The sequence below is a fragment of the Vulpes lagopus genome, chromosome 11 (assembly GCF_018345385.1).
Source record: "Vulpes lagopus strain Blue_001 chromosome 11, ASM1834538v1, whole genome shotgun sequence".
Taxonomy (NCBI): domain Eukaryota; kingdom Metazoa; phylum Chordata; class Mammalia; order Carnivora; family Canidae; genus Vulpes; species Vulpes lagopus.
This window is the reverse complement of record NC_054834.1, coordinates 56,022,501-56,039,859: the sequence shown is the minus strand read 5'-3', so window position 1 is coordinate 56,039,859 and position 17,359 is coordinate 56,022,501. Positions and strand designations below refer to the sequence as shown.

At 45.5% G+C, this 17,359-nt stretch overlaps 1 protein-coding gene across 2 annotated transcripts; it reads right to left on the bottom strand.

The window, feature by feature from the left end:
* Positions 1 to 826: 826 nt before the first annotated feature.
* On the bottom strand, positions 827 to 17,101 carry COMMD9 (COMM domain containing 9). 2 transcript variants are annotated; one of them, XM_041723115.1, is made up of 7 exons: positions 17,002 to 17,101; positions 6,566 to 6,691; positions 4,671 to 4,810; positions 3,602 to 3,636; positions 2,663 to 2,766; positions 1,456 to 1,645; positions 827 to 1,283 (listed from the first exon to the last, which is right to left on the bottom strand). In XM_041723115.1, exons 1-6 carry the CDS (start codon positions 17,050 to 17,052, stop codon positions 1,505 to 1,507), a joined length of 597 nt encoding a protein of 198 aa, XP_041579049.1. In that variant the 5' UTR covers positions 17,053 to 17,101; the 3' UTR covers positions 827 to 1,283; positions 1,456 to 1,504. The 2 variants fall into 2 exon arrangements, with proteins under 2 accessions (XP_041579049.1, XP_041579048.1); XM_041723114.1 differs by having other exon boundaries at positions 827 to 1,645.
* Between the last annotated feature and the right edge of the window lie 258 nt (positions 17,102 to 17,359).

The window sequence follows — 17,359 nt, the reverse complement described above, 5'->3', positions numbered from 1 at the left end:
AAATCTGGGCCCAGGTCCTAATGAGGCCATTTACCAGCAGGCGACTTCACCTCAATGAGCTGATTTCCTCATCAATAAACGGAGGATGGTGGCGTTCGTTGATGCACCGACCCCGCGACACTAAATGAAACAGTGACTGCAGAGCTTTCCACCTTCCTTTCCTTTGAGAGTCAAAGCAAACGTGACTGAGCCTTTCTCAACCACCCTGACGTGCTGATGAGTGCTTTCAGGGACCTGGTTTCTGAATCCTCACAGCAGCCCTGGGGACCAGGTACTATTATTATCCTCATTTAATTTTTAAACATGGGAGGGGGAGAACCGAGACTCAGAGGCCAGGCCCCTCGCCACCGAGGGGCAGAGCTGGCTTCCAGCCCTGGCAGCCCAACTGGAGCCATCTTGCCACCCCAGGGCTCTGCCTCCAGCCCCCTCCGCGTCCCCACGCACCTCCCAGAGCCGCCAAGACAAAGCACGCAGATGACAGGCAGGGCGCTGTCGCCATGGGGTGATGTGGGCCACGAAGGGACAGCCCTGCACATGCCCGTGAGAGGCCGCCATGACCAGGAGGGTTCAGCTCCGTGGACTGCTTGCACCCCGGCTCTTGGCCCTTGGGACAGGTGCACACCGTCAGCCTTGCCTTCTTTCGCTCCACGTGGCAGATGAGCACATGCAAGGTGGTGAGGGGTGCCAGCCTGGTTGCAGGTCATCCTGAGCTCCCAACCTAGCTGAGAATTAGAAGTCGGGATCAGGCTTACGAACGAGGGAGCGCTGGCATAAAGCCAACAGTGCACGTCAAGGACAGAGGCTTCGAAAAACGTGACCAGAGGCATTAAGGTTTTAGAACTGGTATTTATTTCCAGTCACTCCCACTTCTTTCCCTGAAATGACTGCATTACACCAAGGAAGGGCCCTCTGGCTTCAGGAGGGAGGAAATTAGCGCCCATCCCAGACTCCCTGTGCTGGAAGGAGGTCAGGCAGGGTTGAGGCGGCTCGGGAGGGCTCTGGACGTAGGTTGGGGTGGACCACACCGCAGTGGCCCTGCTCCGTAGGATCTGCCCGGCTCCTGACAGAGAAGCTGCACCGCTGGCATCACCCGCTTGATTGCCTCCCTGTGTTCCGGGCTGGAAATGGACTAATCAGACCTAATGCAGGAAAGGAACTTCCTAGAGGAGCCCCACAATGTGGGCCTGAGCTTTCCAATCTGCCAGGCAGAGGTGGCTGATGAAGCAGATGCCCCCTCATGGTGGTGATGAAGTCTTCCAGAGATGGAGGCTTCTGCTCACCAGCTTCAGAGAGGAAAGGATGACGAGTTAGGAGAACAGCGTGAGGGCACAGCCGCCTCCTGCCAATCCAGCTGTCCTTCCAGATGGCAGCCCCCTCCCGGTCCCCACCACCCGGCCTGTCGACGATGGCGCAGCTGCTGCTCTGGGGTAGCCCGTGCGCTGGGAGGCGCCCCACCTCTGGCTGGCAGCTGGGGCTCGGCGGCGGGGCCGACAGCTGGCTGGGGTTATTTGTTGGCCACCGCGGAAAGCTGGTCGCGGATGCGGCCTAGGCCGTCGAGCATAGTGTCCAGCGTCTCCTTACTCAGCTCCACGGTGACAGCCGAGATAGAGGGCTTGTCTCCACACAGACTAGGATCTTCCTGGATCTGAAAAGAGAAGATGGCCCAAATGTCAGAGGCGCCCCTCTTCCCACAAGCCTAGACGCGAGCCCTGGACACGGGAGCCCTCCCGCACTCTGGTGAACCTCTGAAGACAGGCTCCTCGCTCAGAGCGACAGAGTCCTAGCACTGGAGTCATTTAGCAAATGAGGAGACGGAAGGAGATTCCTGGAGGCCTGGGAAGGGGGTGCTCAGGGCGGGTATCAGAGAAGCCAAGGTTCACTCAGCCCTCGGGTCCCTGACTCTCAGCATCCCAGTGAGAACACAATGCACAGGCCCATACACGGACTTTACACAGAGGGCTCTAGGGGTGCGTGAGAATCCGTGGGGATGCAGAAAAACCATTACAGCTCCTGGTTATATTTATTTGATTCTTTAAAAACAAAAGTAAACCCTGCCAGTGTTTAAAAATTTAGCTGTTAGAGGCACCCTTACTTTTTCATTTTCTTACGGGCGCTGCGTTCCTGGGTGTGTGGTTAAGTAAGTACAGCATCACGAAACAAACCCTAACAATGGATATGTGGTTTAAAAAGATTCCTGCAGAGATCTGTAAAGTGAAGGTAACACCGAGCACACGAGAACGAAGATCTGATCCTTCTCCAACTGCTAACAGGAGCTCTCGCGCAGCCGTGTTACAAGCAGTGGCAGCACATGAGGAACCAGACAGGCCGAGAAGGCCACCTGCACCCCGATGGCACGCCCCCACTGTGAAAGCTAGACTTCCCCGTTAGTGTCCAGGTGGACTTCAGGGAGCAGAAAACCATTTTTAAAACTCGTGTTTTGTGTTTGTCTTATCATTTTACAATTTCAACCCTCAGGGTCTGTTTTATTATGTCTGTAATGTGTTAATACGGTACTTGGCACATAAAGACTGCATGGGGGGTGCTGAATTTTCTTCCGTGGGGTCGGAGGTCCCAGAGCTCTTTGGGAGCTTTGATGGTGCGTGCAGGGGTGCTGAGTCACTGGTGCTCCTTCTTCCCTTCTCGTGAGCAGCAGCGGGCGTACCTTCATCTGGAGCAGGCAGGTAGGGACGGCCATGCGGCTGATGCTGTCGGAGGAGGTCTTGACATCCACTCTCCAGTCCAGGTCGACCAGGCGCGGCAGCGAGACTGCAAAGGAGACGGGCCGGCTCAGTGCTCACGCCGCTCAACTTACCAAGCCCTTCCTCCAGGTCAGGCAGGCGAGGGCTGGGTCATGCTCCTGAGCCACAGGGCAAGTCCCTCCCTGGGCTCCAGGCCACCCACCCTTAGCACTGGTTCATGGTGGGCACGCGTGGGGGCTTCTCCCGGCACGTCCAAGCCTCCACATGTCAGCACAAAGGCACAAAGTGAGAGATGACACAAGGCAGAGAAGATGAGGATGGGGCCGGAGTCTTAGGAAACGTATAAGCTACCACGATGGCAGGAAGAGGTTTGGTTTGAGAGGGAGAGTTGGCCTGAAGATGGGTGCTACCATTTCCAACCTCTGAACCTGTTTCCTCATCTGTAAAGTGGGGATAATCTCAGCCTCACTCCCAGGGGCACGGGGAGGGCCGGATGAGCTAATGCTATGGTGTATTGACGCCATGACCAGCTCAGAGGAAGTTTAGGAACCATTATTAAACACCCACTTATATTCACTCCTTCTAACTAATTCAATTTCCACCACTGGTTTTTTTTTTTCCCCCTAATGGAAATAGAACTGTTTTAATTATTTTACTTTCTGCTTTGGATGTTTCTGGAGTTTTTCTTTTTTTTTTTTTTAACAACGTATTCTATTAAGTTTATAATCAGGAAAAAAAAAGAAAAAGTGAAATTATAAAGAAAAGCACAACACACACTGTTCAGTTTGGGATGAGGTTAAAGCAACGTTGAGGTTTTGGTTACAAGCTCTGGCCACCTGGCAGGGTTCGAGCCGGGGCCAGGAAGGAAGGGGAGGGAGGAAGGCGGGTTTCTTGGTACTCACTCTGATTTGCTTGGGCTTCAGTTCGCCAAGTAGAGCTGTTTAAGAGGGAAAGATGAGGAAAAAAGGACAGAGAAGGGATGAGAATCGATCATGAGAGAGGCCGGTGGACCTGGCCTCTACCCTGTTTGGGGTCTTCCAGCCTCTCATCACTCCCTCGCAGGGAAGGAGCACAGAAATGTTTCCCACCATTGCAGAGCCAGTTTTTTGTTTGACAAAGCTCCGAGACATAAAGGCCACACATGCTGCTAGTTTTCGTAGCTTAGGGGGGAAATGAAAAAGGAAAGGCTTAATGAATTGCATTCTTACTGTGCTACCTTCTAAAAGTCAACCTACTCTCTTTTATCGAGCACCTAACCCCACAAAGTATTGCATTTTATGCAAAACACACCCAAATAGACCTGCCTAATGCTACAGAAGGGAGCATCATAGTGAGATGCTAAACAGAGGCAGAAATAAAATGTGGTCACGTGTGAGAAAGCTTCTAAATAAACAATAAAACCCTTGGGGGACAAGCAGGCATAATCTGCTATCACTACCCAAGACTTCTGTTTAAGCCTCCTGCTGACCAGCAGTTAATCAGTCCTGCTTAAATTGTATGTATCTAACGGGTTTTCCCAGAAAATATTTAGGTAATTCACAAAAAAAAACAAAAATGATCAATCAAATGTATGAAAAAGGTATCTGACATCACTACTCTCAAAGATATATAAACTGAAATGAGGCACATTTCCCATTTGTGAGTTGGGGGGAAAAAAATTCCCTCAGTGCTGATGATGGTGGGGGAAGGAGAACCAGCTGGTGCGACCTTTCTGACGGTCAACTTGAGAACACAGAGCAGAAGCCTCAGGAAGGAGATAATTAAGCATGTGAGCAAAATTTTCACAGTAAATCAAAGTGAAAACTGCCAATGGCCTCAACATCCAACACTAAGGAATTTCTTAACAAAATTATACAGAATTTCTTTATGAATATACTTAGCCATTAAAAATGACACTGAAGATGAGTATTTATTGACCTAAAATATTGTTACAGAAGTATTACAAGGAACTATCAAGAAATGAGCACTTACACATGTTCTAGGATGATTTTCGTCAGCAGGTTTTTGAGGTTCTGGTGGAAATTTTCAGGAAAGAGAGCCAGGATCGCCTCAGCAGAGGACAGGTCACGGAACACCGCCAGCCTGGTGAGGCGGTGCAGAGCTTGGAGCAGCTGCAGGATAGGCCTGCGTGGTGAGAAGCGGGGCGGGGGGCAGGGCTCTATACCCCCGCTGCTGGGGAGAGGGCCTGCCACACACCGCCACACGTCCCAATGGTCCCACGGGTCCTGAGGCCTCTGTCACAGATGCTGATGCCCAGGTGCCTTGGCCCACCTCTAAGTTACCTACTGCTTTAGAAGACAGGTGTAGCTGCCTGACATAGGAACCTGTCAACATGCCAGAAACTTCTGTTTGGGAGCAAAGGGTTAATAAGTCCCCTCTCCTTGTGCACAGACTCTGACCTTCAGTTCTAGTCCGTTCCCTGGTAACATGAGAGAAGTGAAAAGTCAGCTGTGTTACTAGGCAACACTGCACTGGGCCTCTGCCTCGGGACTGGGAGGTCTGCAGGAACTCCTGAGCCCATAGCTCTGGGCCCCCCGAGTGTGGCTGCATGCCGCCTGCCAGAACCCGAAGCTGGGCTTGCTGAATTGCTACCAGGGGTACTGGCTCCTGCGGGGTTTGGGCTTTGAATCCAGGGTGTCCTTGCCCCTAGGCTGTCATCTAAAAGGGCAAAGAAAACAAATAGATCGTGGTGAGCTGTGTTGACTCCCCTGTGGAAGAGGGCCTGACACTGCCCTGCTAGTTTGCTGTGCTCTACCCTAGGTCCTTCCAACTGAATCTGTAGCCAAGGATGGCCTGTGGCTGCCCTATCAGTACAACAATGCTTAGCTGAAACTGAGAAGACTCGAGGTGACTGCTTTACGACTTTCTCTGATGACACCGGAGGCTGCTCAGCTGCAAAGGCACAACCAAGTGGTGAGGGGATGTTAACCCTCCACGGATAAGGGGTGAATGTCAATGGATAAATGCCCAACCTCCCTGCCCTCCAGGGTGACAATTCTGGGGTGTGTTCCCCAGGGTTTCTTACAGAATCCCAAGATTGAGCCCCGTTGCCCACAGCAGTACCCAGTCATTAACACATTCTTTCATGGCTCTGCCTCTCTTCCCTGTTAGATTTTCCCCATTCCCTCCTTTGTGCTTTCTAGACTCACCTCCCCAGGTAATTACTAACAGCCAACTCTCAGCCTTAGGCTCAACTTTTGGGGAACCCAAACTAAGTCTTCAACTCACTTCCATAATCTGGCTGCTGCCTTTTACTGTTCTACAGCTGACTTCAATGAACAGAGCCCTGGTTTAAAAATAGTAATAATAATAATGTAGGCCTGTTTGAATGAACTCCTATTTTAGGAGCCTATTTGCCCTAAAAAGAGAAGGCTGTGAGTACTGCATAAATGGAGTCACCTCCCTCTTCCTCTTAGCAACCAGCTGAGGTCAGGTAGGGTCCAGCAGCATCCCCCTGAATCATATTCAGGTCTCAGAGCCTCTGCTGAGTGTCCCCTAAGAAGTCTTTCTAAGCTACCCGGCTGACAACCTATCAGCAGCGGCAAGTTAGAGGGGAAAAAAATCACAAAGATTGGCTTTTGTCCACGCTGTCTAGGGAACAAGTCTGAAAAGGAAATGGCCGGCACCTCTGATCCTGGGTAGAGTTCTCCCATATTTGTCTCATTTATCATAAGGAAGTGAAGGTTCAAAGATAATAGCTTTTAAGTTTACTAGCATTAAAATAAAAATCTATTTTAAGTTTGTTACAATGTCAACAGACATTTCAGGGGAAAAATTTCCTTGGATGTGGCAACGACTGGGAAGTTAAGAAAGAGACTAATGAGCTGAGAAGCCAGTGGCCAAAGGTCATTTCTGACCATACTTACTTGCTCTGCTTCCTCCTGGGTCACAGACAAGCTGGAGCACGTCATATCCAAGAGTTTTTCTGAGCCAAGGGCTGAACTGGGAAAGCTCTCTTGGCACAGCTGTCTGACAACATCTTTTGAGGAGGCCTATGAATTAATTCACAGATGGGGAGAAAAAAAAAAAAAAACCATTCAGAGTCTGAAAATACATGTTTCAGAACATAATATTGTCTCAGGCATGGTGTGATACCTTTGAGACTCAAGACTTAAAAGTGCCTAGGACATTTCCAGTTGTGGAGGGATGAAACAGATGTACTTTGCCTTATTTTCCCTTCTCAGCACAACTGAACCTGCTGGGCACTGTGTAGAAAACAAACGTGAGACCACTCTGAGGTGGGTAGGGGAGAAGACGGGCCTGCTGTGGGCCTCAACTGCAAGACCAAGAAATGACATGGCGGTGAGTTTCCTCGATTTTCTCTTCGAAGTAGGGAGCTGGGACCTTCATCCCCATGGAGTGGCAACAAGTCCCACCACCCCATGGTATTAATAGTAATAACAGGCCAGAACTTCCACCCCTGCCCAGCAGTAACAAGGAACCCCCACTTCTGGGTGTCAGCAGGAGCCAAGTGCAGAACCTGGACTTTCCTCTCCATCAGGTCATAATGAGGCAGAAACCCTCCAGAATCTCGGAGTATAACACGAGAATCACCAGGTTTCAACCAAAAAATCATTCATCATACCAAGAACCAGAAAGATCTCAAATTGAATGAAAAAAAGACAATCTTTAGATGCCAACATCAAGATAAGAGATGTTAAAATTATCTGACAAAGATTTTAACAAAATGACAAAAATGCTTCAACCAGTAATTACTAACATGCTTAAAACAAACAAAAAAGCAAAGGAAAAGAAGATGCAAAAGAAGAACAAAATGGAATTTTAGAACTGAAAAATACAATAACTAAAATTAAAAGTCTGGTAGATGGGTTTAGCACAGGAATGAAAGGGACAGAGGAAAGAGTCTGTACACTGGAACACAAAGCCACTAGGAAATTACCCAGTTTGCACAGAGGGAACAGACTGGAAATAATGAACAGAGCCTCAGGGATCTGTGGGACTATACCAAAAAAAATCTAACATTCATGTCATTGGAGTCCTAGAAGGGGAAGATAAAAGGGGCGAGAATGAAAAAGTACTTAAAGAAATAATGGCTGAACATTGTCCAAGTTTAGCTACAGACATAACTGTATGCATTCAAAAACCTAAGCAAATTCTCCAAGGAATAAATCCAAAGAAATCGGGTAGCCCTGGTGGCGCAGCGGTTTAGCGCCGCCTGCAGCCCGGGGTGTGATCCTGGAGACCCGGGATCAAGTCCCACATCAGGCTTCCTGCATGGAGCCTGCTTCTCCCTCTGCCTGTGTGTCTCTGCCTCTCTCTCGCTTTCTCTGAATGAATAAATAAATAAATCTTAAAAAAAAAATCCAAAGAAATCCATACCAAGATACATCATAATTAGACTCCAGGAAACTAAAGGCAAAGAAAAAGTCTTAAAAAAACAATATCTTATCTGTAAGGAATAATCAGAATAATAGTAGATTTCAAATCAGAACTCATGAAAGGAAGAAGAAAGTGGTACAATATTTCTCAGGCATTGGAAGAAAAGAACTGTCAACTCAGAATCCTACACCCATCAAAAAATATCCTTCAGAAAATGAAGAGGAAATCAAGACATTCTCAGATGAATGAAAATTATGAAAATCTGTCACAAGACAAAAGAGGTTCTATTAATAGAAAGGAAACAATAAAAGGAACCTTGGAACATCAGGAAGAAAGGACACAACAAGCAAAAATAAGGGTAAATATGATAGACTTTCCTTCTCTTGAATTTCTAAATTCTGCTTAAAAGATGAAGCAAAAATTGCAGCTCTAAATGTATGAAGAGGAAATATTTAAGACATTATATCAGAAATGAGGGAAGGGATATAAAGGGAAGTAAGGTTTCTATACTTCAGCTCTAACTGGTAAAATGATGACACTAATAGACTGTGATGTTATGTATATAAATGTAATTACTAGAGTGACCACTAAAAAGATTATAAAAAGAAATGCATTTTAAAATGCTACAGATAAACCAAAAGGGAATTCCAAAAATATGTTCAAATAACCCATAGGAAGGCAAGAAAAAGTAAAAAGAAACAAAAAACACTGAAGAGCAGATAAAAAAAAAAAATTAAATGGCAGACTTAAGCTCTAATATTCAATAATTACATTAGCTATAAACAGTAAATTAAATATGAGCTGCAGATACAACTGTTAAATGCTGTCTGTGAGAAACTCTCTTCAAATATAATGATAGAGAAATTAAAAGGATGGGAAAAGATATATCATGCGAATACTAATGAAATAAAATCAAGAGAGGCTACAATAATATCAGACAAAGTAGCCTTCACAGCAAAGAAAATTACCAGAGGCAGAAAGGGACATCACATGATGATAAAAGGTTCTATCTCCTAAGAAGACATCCTGAATATATATGCACCCGGCGAGAGAGCCAGAGAACATGAGAAGTAAAAAGAGACAGAACTTAGAGACAGACAAGTCCACAAATACAGCTGGAGACGTCAACATCCACCTTTCAACAACTGATAGAACAACCAGACAGATATTCAACAGGGACACAGAAGATTTCAACAACACCATCGATCAATCTAATCAACGCTTATGGAACACTACCCAGTAGCAAAAGAACAGTCTCTTCAAGTGCCCACTGAACATCTACCAAGACAGATCATATTCTGAGCCATAAAACAAACCTCAAATAACTGAAATCGTACTGAGTGTGTTCTTGGTGACCACAATAGAATCAAACTAGAAATCACTAACAGGAAGAGGAGAAGGAAATATCCAAACACTTGGAAACTTAAACACACTGCTAAATAATCCACAAAGAGGAGCCTCAAGGGAAATTTTAAAAATTACACTCTAAAAGTTATACTAAATGCATACAAATGAAAGGAGAAACCACAAAATTTTGGGGACACAGTCACAATAGTGTTGAGGGGAAATTTACAGCATTAAACACATATATTAGAAAAGAGTAAAGTTCTCAATCAATACTCTAAGTTTCCATCTCAAGAACATAGAAAAAGAAGAGCATAATAAACCCAAAGGAAGAAGGAAACAACAAAGAGCAGAAACCAATGAAATTGAAAGAGAAAAAAAAAAAAAATCAATGAAACAAAGAACTAGTTCTTTGTCAATAAAATTGACAAACTTTTAGCAAGACTGGCAAAGTTAGACAGGAGACACAAATTACCAATATCAGGAATGAAACAGGGCGTATCGCTACAGATCCTGAAGATTTCAAAAGGAAAATAGGAATAACTACCAATAACTCTATACACACAAATTTGGCAGCTTGGACAAAATGGATAAATTCCTCAAAAAACACGAACTACCACAGTTTCCCCAATATGAAACTGATAATTTGAATAGCTGTATCATGATTAAGGAAATTGAATTGATAATTTAAAACTCCCCAAGAAGAAATTTCCAGGCCTAGATGGTTTTGCTGGAGAATTCTAACGAACATTTAAAGAATTAACTAATTCTACACAATCTTTTCTAGGAAACAAAAAAAGGATGGAACATTTCCCGATTCATTTCATAAAGCTAGTATTACCCTGATATCAAAGTCAAAGATTGTACAAAAACATAAACAAAAAACAAGTACACAGTCCAATATCCCTCATACAGACAGATGCAAAAGCCCTTTATTAGCAGGGCCCCCCCGGGTGGCTCAGTGCCTTCGGCACAGGTCATGATCTCAGGGTCCTGTGATCGAGCCCCACACCGGGCTCCCTGCTCAGCAGAGAGCCTGCTTCTGTTTCTCCCTCTCCCTCTGCTACTCCCCCTGCCTGTGCTGTCTCTCTCTGTCAAATAAAGAAATAAAATCTAAAGAAATATATATTAGCAAGTAGAGTTCAGCAATATATAAAAAGGATTATTCACTATGGGATTTACTCCAGGGGTGGGATTTACTCCAGGGGTGCGAGGCTGGTTCAGTATTTAAAACTATGTAATCAGGGCAGCCCAGGTGGCTCAGTGGTTTAGTGCTGCTTTCAACCCAGGGTGTGATCCTGGAGACCCGGGATCAAGTCCTATGTCAGGCTCCCTGCATGGAGCCTGCTTCTCACTCTGCCTGTGTCTGTGCTTCTCTCTCTCTGTGTCTCTCATGAATAAATAAATTAAATCTTTAAAAATAAATAAAATAAAATAAAATAAAATAAAATAAAATAAAATAAAATAAAATAAAATAAAATAAAACTATGTAATCAGGGCATCCCGGGTAGCTGAGCAGTTTAGTGCTGCCTTCAGTCCAGGGCGTGATCCCAGAAACCCGGGATGGAGTCCCACATTGGGCTTCTGACATGGAGCCTGCTTCTCCCTCTGCCTGTGTCTCTGCCTCTCTCTCTGTTTCTTGAATAAATAAATAAATAAAATCTTAAAAAAAAAAAAAACCCTATGTAATCTACCAATATTCACAGGCTGGAGAGAAGAAAATCACATAGTATCAATCAATGCAGAAAAAGCAGTTGACAAAATTCAATACCCATTCTTGATGAAAACTCCTAAGATTAGGAATAGAAGGGACCTTCCATAATTTGACATACAGCACTACAAAAAAAACCCTAGAGATAACATTGTATTTCATGGTGGAAATCTAAAGTAAGGAACGAGGTAAGGATGTCTGCGGATATCACTCTTATTCAACATAATGCTGAAAATTCTAGCCACTGAAATAAGAAAAAGGAATAAAATATATATAGATCAGAAAAGTAGAAACAGGGGCACCTGGGTGGCTTAGTGGCTGAGCGTCTGCCTTCGGCTCAGGGCATGATCCCGGGGTCTGGGATCAAGTCCCGCATCGGGATCCCCGTAGGGAGCCTGCTTCTCCCTCTGCCTATGTCCTTATTTGCAGATAACATGATTGTCTACACAGAAAGTCTCAAGGAATGTATAAAAAACCTAGTAGAATAAGTGAGTTCGGCATATTTGCAGATACAAGATACATACACAAAAAATCAGTTGTATTTCTATATACTAGCAATGAATATATAAACACTGGAATTAAAAGTACATTATCAGGGGCATCTGGCTGTATCAGTCGGAAAAGCATGGGACTCTTGATCTCAGGGCTGTGAATTCAATCCCCACGTTGGGTGTAGAGATTATTAAAAAATCCATAAATAAACTTTTTTTAAAAAAGACTTAGGGCAGCCCAGGTGGCTCAGTGGTTTAGCGCCTGCCTTCAGCCCAGGGCATGATCCTGGAGACCCGATCGAGTCCCACATCAGGCTCCCTGCATGGGGCCTGCTTCTCTCTCTGCCTGTGTCTCTGTCTCTGTCTCTGTCTCTCATGAATAAATAAATAAAATCTTTAAAAAAAAAAAAGACTTATTCATTTGAGAGAAAGCGAGAGAGGGTGAGAGAGAGTGTGCATGCAAACTCATGAGCAGGAGGGAGAGGGACAAGCAGACTCCATGCTGAAGCTAGGAACTAGACATGATTCAAGCCAAAACCAAGAGGAGGACACTCAACCAACTGACCCAGCCAGGTGCCCCCCAAATAAATAAGCTTGAAAAAATAAATAAAAATATATTTTCATTTGCAATTGCCCCCCAAAAGAAAAATACTATGGTATAAATCTAGGAAAACATGCACAGGACTTGTATGCTAAAAAATTACACAACACAGGTGAAAAAAATAAAAGATCTAAATAAATGGGGGGATATATAACGGATTGGAAAATTCAACACACTAAAGATGTCAATTCTCCCCTAATTGATATACAGGGCTAACACAATTCCTATAAAAATCTCAGCAGGTTTTTTTTTAAAACACAGACACAATCCACAATCATTCTAAAATTTATATAGGATAGCAAAGAAATAGCTCAATAGCTAGAACACCTAAAACGATTTTGATAAAGAATGAAGTAGGAGAAATCAGCTTGATTTCAAAATTTATTACATAGCTACAGAAATCAAGACTGTGAGGTATTATCAAAGGAATAAACAAAGAGATCAATGGAACAAAACAGAGAATCCTGAAATAGACCCACACAAATTTGCCCAACCGATTCCTGACAAAGTTGCAAAAGCAGTTCAATTGAGGAAAGAGCGCATTTTCAATAAACAGTTCTGAAACAACCAGACAGTCTCAGGCCAATAATAATAATAAATCTCAAACTGTCTCACACACATCATACAAAATTAACTCAAAATTGATTATGTACTTAAATGTAAAATGTAAATGTAAAAAAAACTATAAAACTTAAAAAAAAAAGAGAAAATTTGGAGATCTATGGCTTGGCAAAGAGTTCTTAGACATGACACCAAAAGTAAAATTCATAAAAGGAAATATTGTTGGTAAAATGTACTTCATCAAAATTAAAACTTTTGCTTTGCAAAAACTCCTGTTATGGGTTGAATGATGTGCCTGTAAAATTCATATATTAAAATCCTAATTCCTAGTACCTCAAAAACGTGATCTCATTTAGAAACAAAATTGTTGGTGACATAATTAATTAAAAGGAAGTCACAGGGTGGACCCTAATCCAATAGGACTGGTGTCTTTATTAAAAATGGGAATGTAGAGGGATGCCTGGGTGGCACAGTGGTTAAGCGTCTGCCTTCAGCTCAGGGCGTGGTGGGATCAAGTCCCACATCGGGCTCCCCACAAGGAACCTGCTTCTCCCTCTGCCTATGTCTCTGCCTCTCTATATATCTCTCTCATGGATAAATAAATAAAATCTTAAAAAAAAAAAAAAAAAAGGAAATTCAGAGGGGTGCCTGGGAGGCTCAGTCAGTTGGGCACTGGACTCTGGATTCCAGCTTAGGCTGTGATCTTGGGGTTATGAGATCGAGTCCCATGCTGGGCTCCATGCTGGTGGAGCCGGCTTGCGATTCTCTCTCCCTCTCCATCTGCTTGTCCTCTTCTGTACCACCCCTCCCCTGCTCACTCTTTCTAAAAGAAAGGGAAGAAAGGGAAAAAAGGGGGGAAAAAAGGAAATGCAGACACAGATGCAAAAAGAAGAACACCAAATGAAGATGAGTGCAGAGATTTACAAGCTAAGGTACACTAAATGTTGCCAGCAACCAACAGAAGCCAGGAACTAGGCATGACACAGAGTGTCCCTCACAGCCCTCAGGAGTCACCAATCTGGCTGACACCCTCATCTCAGACTTCTAGCCTCCAGAACCATGAGACGATAAATTTGTTGGTCGAGCCACTAAGTGTGTGGTACTTTGTTATGGCATCCCTAGTAAACGAATACACCCTTATGAAGAGGATGACAAGACAGCTACAGATTAGGAGACAATATCTGCAAACCACATACCTGACAAAGAACTACTGTCTAGAATATACAATCTCAAAAAACTCAAAAGTAAGAAATCAAACAACGGAATTAGAATCTAGGCAAAGACACAGACATTTAACTGAAGAAAATAAACAGATGGCAAATAAACATGTGAAAAGACGTCCAAAATCATTAATCATATGGTCTCATTCATTTGGGGAATATAAAAATTAGTGAAAGGGAATAAAGGGAGACAAAATGAGTGAAAATATCAGTGAGGGTGACAAAACATGAGAGACACCTAACTCTGGGAAATGAACAAGGGGTAGTGGAAGGGGAGGTGGGCGGGGGGTTGGGGTGACTGGGTGATGGGCACTGAGGGGGCACTTGGCGGGATGAGCACTGGGTGTTATGCTATATGTTGGCAAACTGAACTCCAATAAAAAAATTAAAAAGAAACATTCAAATTAAAACCCCCACAAGATACAAATGCACACCTGTCAGAGTGGCTCAAATAACATACAGTGATGACAACAAATGCCGGCAAGGATGGGGACAAACAATATCAGTGATGCCTTGCTGGCGGGGAGGTGAAGTGGTACAGCCACTCTGAAAACAGTTTGGCAGTTTTTTCAAAGTAAAAACAAAAAACAACTAACCACGCAACTACCCAAATGATCCGGCGATTGTACTCTCCTGGGCGTGTATTCCAGATAAAGACTGGTGCTCATATCAAAACCTGCACACAAATGTTTATAGCAGCTTTATTTGTAAGAGCAGAAAACTGGAAACAGTCTCGATGTCGTACCATGGAATACTACTCAACAGTAAAAAGAAAATAACTATTGATCCACACAACAGAGATGAATCTCTAGAGAAATAGGCTAAGTGAAAAAACCAATCGCAAAACGTTCTATACTGTATGATTCCATTTACAGAACATTCGTCAAATGACAAAATTATAGAAATGACCAGATCAGTGAATGCCAGAGGATAAGGGAGAGGGTGAGGGCACTGGAGAAGTGGATGTGGCCATAAAGGTGCATCAGGAAGGATCCTGTAGTGATGGCCACGTTCTGTATCTTGAGTGTATCAAAGTCAATAACCTGGTTGGGATATCATACTATAGTTTTGCACAATGTTTCTATAGGGGGAAACTGGGCAAAGGGCAAATGGAATCGTTCCCTATTACTTTTTACAACTGCATGTAAATCTATAATTACCTCAAAATAAAAACCTAATTTTTTTTCAAGATTTTATCTATTTACTTAAGAAAGAGAGAGACAGGGCAGCCCGGGTGGCTCAGCGGTTTGGTGCCGCCTTCAGCCCAAGACCTGATCCTGGAGACTCGGGATCAAGTCCCACGTCGGGTTCCCTGCATGGAACCTGCTTCTCCCTCTGCCTGTGTCTCTGCCTCTGTCTCATGAATAAATAAATAAAATCTTAAAAGAGAGAGAGAGAGACAGAGAAGAGCGCATGCCAGCATGAACAGTGGGGAGAGGGAGAAGCAGAGGGAGCCTGAGGCCAGGCTTGATCCCAAGACTCTGAGATCATGACCTGAGCCGATGACTGAGCTCCCAGGTGCCCTGAAGTAATTTTCTAAAAGAGAAAATACACAGAACAGGAATGAGAGTGAACTACTGCTACATAATGGCAAGCAAAAAAAAAAAAAAAAAAAAATATATATATATATATATATATACATATATATATGCCATATATTCTACTTATGTGAAGCTCAAATGGGCAATATTGAATTGATTGCCCTGCAAGGACAGGGCAGCCCAGGTGGACCAGCGGTTTGGCACCTGCCTTCAGTCCAGGGTGTGATCCTGGGGTCCTGGGATCGAGTCCTACATCAGGCTCCCTGCATGGAGCCTGCTTCTCCCTCTGCCTGTGTCTCTGCCTCTGACTCTCTCTCTCTTATGAATAAATAAAAATCTTTAAAAAATAAAAATAAATAAAAGCAAGGACAGTGGTTATAATGGGGCAGGTGAGGGAGGTAAGGAAGCAACAACAGAGAGACTCCTGCAATACTGGTGATGTTTAGTTTTTGAGCGTAGCGAGGGTTCCATGGGTGTGCAACAGGCCATTGAGCTGTGTGCACTTACGATGTGCGTACTTTTCTGTTATGCGTTTAATAATACTGTTTTAAGGTTTATTAAAGAAAAAAAAAAATGAAGTCCATACAAGGAATAGGCATAATAGGGTGGGTGTGGGTGTGGGTGGGCCGAGCGGCCACGAGGAGGGCGTTGAGGACCGGGGCTGGGAGCTGGGAGCCCTATAGGCTTCCAGTCTCAGTCTCCCTACTCGGCTCGTGGACTCCCATGACGACTGCTGGGGGCCGGAAGCTGAGGATGCACCTGTTGGGGATACACCTGTGACCATCGCGGAGCAGCCGCTTTTAGGGATGGAGGACAGAGCGGGGCCCTGCGGAGGCTGCTGAGACAAAGGACGGGACCGCCGGCCGGCTAACCGCGAGGATGCTGCGCCACCAACTGCGGAGAGTCACCACCTGGACTGTCTTCATCCGGAGTTAAAACAAAGGGGGGGAAGAGAGGGGGAGGGGGAGGGGGGGAGAGTGGTGCCAAAAAAAAAAGTCCCAACCGGATCTTCCATTCTGTTAGAAAGGCAAATCGACGCGTGACGTCTGCAGAGGTGAGCAGGGGGCAAACAGAGGTCAAACAGGTCACTCCCACCCACCCGTCGTCCCTTTGGGTTGGAAGGAGCCACGTGATGCTTCGGAGGAGCCTCAGGGGCGTGTCCGGCCCTCGTCCCGCGGGGCCGCGCAGGACCGAGCCTTCTCAGCGGTGGGGGGCGGGGGATGGCGGCGGGGGATGGCGGGGGGGGATGGCGGGGCGGGGGCGGCGGGGGCGGCGGGGGCAGCCCCGGGCGGCGTCCACACCCATCACCGTCGCTGCCGCCCCCCCCCCGCCAAGCCTGCCCGGGCAGCATCAACCTCGAGCCCGCTCTCAAGAGGCTCCGGAAGCCGCGAGGCCTGAGTCATGGCCCCAAATCACGCCCCGTTTGGCCCCAATTCCCATTCAGTCCCAAGGCCCCGGGGCCGAGGCCTCACCTCGCCACGGTTTTACTTTACCTTCAGCAGGCTCTGGAGCGCGGCAAAACCCTCCGCTGTCAACGCGGCCATCTTCCACGAGTCACCTGACGGCGACACGCGGGGAGGCTGGTCACGTGGCTCCGCCGCCGCCGCAGGGCATGCCGGGGGCTGTAGTCTTTCGGGGACGGCGCGGGAGGCAGCGATCACTGGCAGGAGTCCAGGCTGACTTAGGGATGCACCTGCAGGTGGTTTTCACACCTTTGCTTAGTCCCCTCCCCAGTGGCCGGTATCAAGCGGCAGAAGAGATGATATGTCGCTTCTAAGATTATTGATAAAGGACTGCAGCTTTTTAAAAAAAATTTATTTATTTATTTATTTTAATTTTTTAATTTTTTTA